The sequence below is a fragment of the Sinocyclocheilus rhinocerous genome, unplaced genomic scaffold, assembly GCF_001515625.1.
Source record: "Sinocyclocheilus rhinocerous isolate Xijiao unplaced genomic scaffold, SAMN03320098_v1.1 scaffold1409, whole genome shotgun sequence".
NCBI lineage: Eukaryota > Metazoa > Chordata > Actinopteri > Cypriniformes > Cyprinidae > Sinocyclocheilus > Sinocyclocheilus rhinocerous.
Window position 1 is genome coordinate 273,698 of NW_015650351.1, and position 6,737 is coordinate 280,434.

General features: G+C 31.9%; 1 protein-coding gene across 1 annotated transcript in view; it reads right to left on the reverse strand.

Annotated features, from left to right (window-relative positions):
• Window positions 1-6,737, reverse strand: part of LOC107711798 (signal peptide, CUB and EGF-like domain-containing protein 3) — a 113,397-nt gene that overhangs the window by 55,842 nt on the left and 50,818 nt on the right. Inside the window, exon 4 of the mRNA XM_016516850.1 lies at window positions 5,931-6,065. Coding sequence (XP_016372336.1) covers window positions 5,931-6,065 — 135 coding nt within the window. The remainder of the gene's footprint in view (window positions 1-5,930; window positions 6,066-6,737) is intronic.

Here is a 6,737-nt window from a genome sequence, read left to right on the forward strand (position 1 = left end):
CATCTATCTCTGTCTGTCTGTCTGTCTGTCTGTCTGTCTATCTATCTAATCTCAAACTCTATAATCTTCAATTATATTATATCATATCATATAATTATATTATATTATATAAATAATGTTATAGAATAAAATAATGAAATAAAATATAAAATATGAAAAAGAAATGATTAAAAAATACAGTAACAAGAAGTAATTAAAAATAATTAAAACACACATAAGTAAACTAGACACATTTTAATGTTGTAGAAATAGTATTAATATTACTATTTAAACAACAATAATATTAAATGATTAATTATTGTTTTTCAATAAAATGAGAAAATTTCAAATATGAAAACAAAATTGTCAAAAATATAACAATAATAATAATAATTATAATAATCATCACCATCATCATCACACAAATACGGGTTTTAAACTCTATTTAGACATGTTCAAAAATGTTTGATTGTAAATGTTTGATTGTGAAAATGACAAAATGAATATAGAACTAAAAACCTCGCGGTTGACAACCAGCCAAAACACCTCATTTCACTGAGCATTTGTCAAAAAAGAAAATACCTTTTGTTAACGCAGAACATGTGTTTTATGCTAAATGACAAATTAGCGAACTTATTTCCCAAATATGTTAATTGGGAAAACGCTTGAAAACAGTCGCTGACGACAGTCGCTGTAATCCGGCGGAAAAGGTGAACGCAGCCGCAAAGGTCAAAATCTGCGCACGAACCACAGGCTTTAAGGCCGCGGGACGATTAAACAATTCTAACGAAGCATTCAAAATTTAACAAGTTGATATAAACGCCAACGAGTGGAAACAAAGCGGCGGTTACTGGAGGGTTGCTGTCCACAAGCACTTCCACACAAACAACGTTCAGATGAGCGTAATCTATCCATCTGATTCTACAAGGCCAAAAGGATCGAACAGGAGAAAACAGATATTTCATTTGCATTTCTGTTTGATTAGGCTCCGTTATAGAATTGCATTGAATCAAAAGCATCTGCTCTTCTGTACAGCCCACGGAATCCTGGAAATGCTGTAATTGCATGTGACGAGCACCTTTGATGCCGAGCAATTATGCATTTATTAATGTACAGAATGCGTTCCAGAAACAATCCTCGCGTGGTTTTGTAATGATGTGAACTGCAGGCCGCGTCGCTGGGATACTTGCGACCAGATTAGACATGTTTTCCTCACAAGCGCTCTCCGGGGTTTCTGTCAAATTGGCTACACGTATAAACATTGCACGTGCATATCAGACATGCTTGATTATGCCAAAAATCATGGTTATTTTGGTTTATAGTGAGATCGCATTTATTTACTCACTGACTTTGGAAAAAAACTGACTTATTGTTTAAAAACGATAGACAAATAAAACAAAAAATTATGAATAAATAATATAACAACTAAAATTGTATATATAAAATAAATAACAAATAAAACAAAACAAAATAAATACATGCATAACAAATTATATCAAAATAAAATAAACAAATAAGAGCATTATAAATAAATAAGTAGTATAAGTAATAAAATAATTACTAAAAGTATTATTAATAATTTTGTTACTATAATTATTAAAAGTATAAGTAATTGTAGTGCACTTTCACTACTTACTGAAAACTACTAATCTATGAAAAAGAAAGCAACACTATATGCATTTTATCTCACTTATCTTATGTTCATTATTGTTGGAAATCAATGTCATAATTAAAATGTATTTGATGCTATAATAATAATAATAATAATAATAATTAAATATGAATAAAAATAATAAAAATATTATTATTATTAAAGCTGAAAAGATGTGAAAAGATGTAAAATATTAATATTATATAAATATATGATTAACTAATTAATATTATATACATTAATTATATTATACTATTATACTAAAAATGTGTTAAATAAAATATTATGTTAATTTGTAAATTGAAAATATATATTAATTTACTTTATAAATTGTAAGTAATATCAATACTACTACTACTAATAATAATAATAACAATAGCAGTAATAATAATAATAATAATAATAATTATTATTATTATTACAAAAAACACAATTGCTTGAATCACCTTAATCAGATTTCAACACAAAATAAAAATTATTATTTGCTTTTGCATTAATTGTCCCTTGTCGTTTCATGCCAGAAATTGTGCACAATAAGACCAGACATTTTTGTGCAAGAAACATTTGGCAAAATGTAATTATTTTATGGCCCAGGTCTCTTCTTCAATGCAAGTCCGTTGGGTTAAATGTCCATTAGGTGAAAATCATAAATCTTATTACTTATAAAGATGAAAGTACATCTCTCAACAAGACACATGGTTTGAAGGATCTTTAGTGTAGTTCAAACGATTCAGGACAAATTATGCCAGATTACATCACCACTATTTTAGAGCCCTCACCCTCTCCTCTCCATTCAAAACACCAATGAATATTGTTTTTTACTCAAAAAACATCACATTACAGAAGTTAAATATGCCACAAACGCTGTTTCATATTGCAAATGCACAGACATTTTAATCAGTGTGTAAAAATGTGACTTAACGTCAACATGAAATCTCCAAAAAGCATAAATTGAGCACAAAATGTCTCTGAATTTCTTCACATTCCTGCTATGATGGAAACACATCCACTAAACAGCACAGCCCAGAGCCGTGTGTGTGTGTGTGTGTGTGTGTGTGTGTGTGTGCTCATACTCATGTAAGTCATCCGTCCAGCGAGAGCCTCTGCGTCACCCGAGTCTCAAACAAACGACACTTTAAGACGAAGGAAGCAGTCTTTTATTACTAAGTAAACATTTGCCAGAGCACTGCAACACAAAACACATGGGCTGACATTCATGAACTTTAAAAGCTATGTGTACTGTGCAGGTGTGAGAAAGTGGGGAAAACGGGAAGCACAGTTAGACTCGTAACCGCGACTGTGATGCATTACTAACTAAACCCATCAGAGCTGACAGACTATGACTGTGTGAAAATCCTGCAATAAGTGCTATTGAACCATGCTGGGAACATGGAAAAAGGCAAATAAATAGCTTTGGTTGGGTTGTTAGGAAAAGGGCAAGTGAAATGGGTATAATGGCGACTGTGTGAAACGCTGCAGCGCTAGTAATCACTCTACACACTACCCTTATATTCAGCTCACATTCTGGGTATAGATTTGATGAAGGGGTTATGTTGAGCCTAACTAGACTTTAATTCAACCTAAACACACACACACACACACACAATGAAAAAAACTTACTCACTCACCGACTCACATACTTATTTTAACATAAAAATATAACATTTTAAATAAAAGAAGTGTGCTTTCTGTTCTTTCAAACAGTAGACATTTTGAATTGCAAACATTTTTGAATTACAGAAAAATTATGTAGGAATTATTTAGTGTTTAAATATTATTATTATTATTATTATTATTATTAAATGTTAATATTTAATAGTTAATAGCTTTACTTGATATTCATATTTTACAAATATTTAAAAAGTTAACATTAAGTAATATTAATATTTAAAAAGGTAATATTCCATAATAATAATAATAATAATAATAATAATTTAACAACAGGTTTGCAGTTTAATAGTTCTCTAATGCTGGTCAGTAATTATTATTTTTTTTAATAAAAATATTTGAATTAAAGAAACATTTATATATTAGGAATAAAAGTAACAAATCAAAAACAAACAGTCAATATTTAGGTAACAATTAAATGTTGTTTATTAATATCATACAAATATTTTAATATTAATTAAAAAATAACAATAATATCAAGTATATAACATTTGTGCAATATTAATATTCAATAATATTAATATTTCAATAATTAAAAAACTTATTTGCATGTTGCAGTTCTCTAATGTTGGTTAATGTTCACGTGACACGCAGGTAAACAATTAAAACCCTAGTAATTATTATGGGTTTGCTTCCCAGTGAAAGTACATGCACAAAATGCTATCAACACAGAAAATGCCTCGGGTAGAAGTTACATTTTAGCAAAGGCATAAATGTCATAAATGTAAATGCAAATGCCCTCAGAGACTAGAAAGTGACATAACAAAATACTCTACATCAAGTAATCAAATTCACAACCCTAAATGAGAAGAATGTCACAGCTTTTTCCGACAAATCAAAAACTGATGAGAATTCAAATCAACACAACCTGCTTCACGTCCATCTGAGAGACCGCAGCGCTTGTTTAAAGGGGTCCTATTATGCTTTTGCACTTTTTCAACTTTAGTTAGTCTGTAATGTTGCTGTTTGAGCATAAAAAAGATCTGCAAAGTTACAAAGCTCAAAGTCGATTTCAAAAGGAGATATTTTATTTAACAGAAATCACTTTTCAAAAACTACAACGAACGACTCGTTTGGACTACAACACATATTTTCCGGGATTTGTGATATCACAAATATCGACGAATGGGACGAGATCTGGTTGAGCTGCACTAGAGAAGGCAACGAGTGTTATCACCATGTCGGAGACACGCTAGTTTTCCCAAGGCAGACGAACTAAAACCCTGCTTTAATGCGAAATAAATCAGAGGTGTACAGAAACCCGATTCCTCTCATCTCATGTCGTTTACACATGCTATCCGTCAACGATGAGTTACGTCACTCTCACTGTCGGCTTGTACAACATCGTCTCTTCCTAAACCGCAGATATCTGAAGCACATTGTGCTGCAACAATAGCGTAATGGCAAACAGATCCGCAGCCGATCTCAACAGAAGTGTACAGCGTTTCCACATCGAAGCGTTTGTGGATTTACGCTGCCTAAACCTCTCTGTCCAAGAGGTTTTCATCTGGCAGCAATAAAACTAATATTAACATGAAATATGAGGGATTACGACTGTATTTATCAAACTCTTTCCAACAGAATAGAAACAATGAAGGCCTTGAATCAGAGGGGCAGCGTTTGAATCATACAATCCACAACTCAAATAACAGTGTGCTTATGAAACGCAAACACTGACGAGTTCAGCCGGCCAAAAGCATCTCCTGAGATTGGGCTTTGAAGAGAACGCCACTTTTCCGCTGACATTGTTAAATCACGACGTAAACGGCAGAGAAATAACGGCTGCGTTCAGAATGAAATACGTTCCTATTACTAACTGAATACTATGCAGCAAATACAGTATAAAGACTACTATTCTTTCAAAAATAGCAAGTGAAACAATAGCATTTCACATTTTCATCAGCAATGTTGTTAATGTTACCTAAAAAGCTTTAAAAAAGTAAGAAAAAAATAAAACTTCAAACGAAAATGAGAAATGTTGCCTTGACCACTAACTGAAATAAAAACTAAAACACGAAAAGTGAAATAAAAAATAAAAGCTAAATATTAATATACAAATATGTATATTAAAAATAACAAAAACAAATAAATTTACTAAAAAATTTACTAAAATTAAAATAAAAACTTCAATAAAAAGCCAACTCAAAATATGAAAACACACTATAATAACATAAAAAATAATACTAAAATATCATTGGTTGTCACATGACACTGCATATGAGTGGTTATTTAATTATGCTAATTTAATAGTTATTATGAGGTTTTTTTAATGATTTTTAAGAATTGAAGAAAAAAAATACTAATTAAATACTAATAACTTTTATTTTTAATTTTAAGGCTAAATATATAAAAAATATATGCCTGTTCTAGTACACCCCCAAAACAAAATCAAGACTTTGTAAAAGAGCATAATAGGACCCCTTTAAACACTTTCCAGATCATTCATCAAATTGAGCGCATTGCATTATGAGATATCCGGCAGTGTACTCTGAATTATACTGCACCGTAAACAAATCTATTATGCCGTTCAAAATCCACATACTGTGCCCAGCATGCCCAGTTTTCATACTATATATCCTGCAGAGACAGTAAGAGTAGCATGTTAGTGGGTGTGTTGTGATCAGGCTCTCACCTTTGGGTCTCTGGATGCAGGTGTGCTGGTTGTCGGACAGGAGAAATCCGTCACGGCACCGACACTCGTAACTCCCCATCATGTTAACACAGACCTGCTGGCATCCGCCGTTTCCTTCCGCGCACTCGTCAACATCTGACGGAGACACAGATAAACAGATGAGTAAAAACATAGCCATATTATTCAAATTGTGGGATTACAAGTATGCCTATTAATATGTACATATCTATACTGTACAATACCGCTACCATTCAAAGTTTAGGGTTGTAAGATTTGGTTCTGAAAAAAGTCTTTAAAGTATGGAAGCTTGTTTCTGCCATGGGATAAAAAAAAAAAGGTACAGTAACTGCAACTTTTAATCTCACAAATTCATCTCGCAATTCTGACTTTACATCTCGCAATGCTGACATTATATCTCGCAAATTAGACTTTGCATTTCACAATTCTGACTTTATATATCACAATTTAGACTTAACGTCTTGCAGTTCTGACTTCACGTCTCACAATTCTGACTTTATATTATAATTTAGACTTTACATCTTACATCTGGCAATTCTGACTTTACATCTCGCAATTCTGACTTTATAAAATAGACTTTACGTCTTGCAATTCTCACTTTTTGTCACGCAATTCTGACTTTACATCTCACAATTCTGACTTTACATCTCACAATTCTGACTTTACATCTCACAATTCTGACTTTACATCTCACAATTCTGACTTTGCACTTTACATCTCTGACTTTACATCTCACAATTCTGACTTTACATCTCACAATTCTGACTTTACATCTCACAATCCTGACTT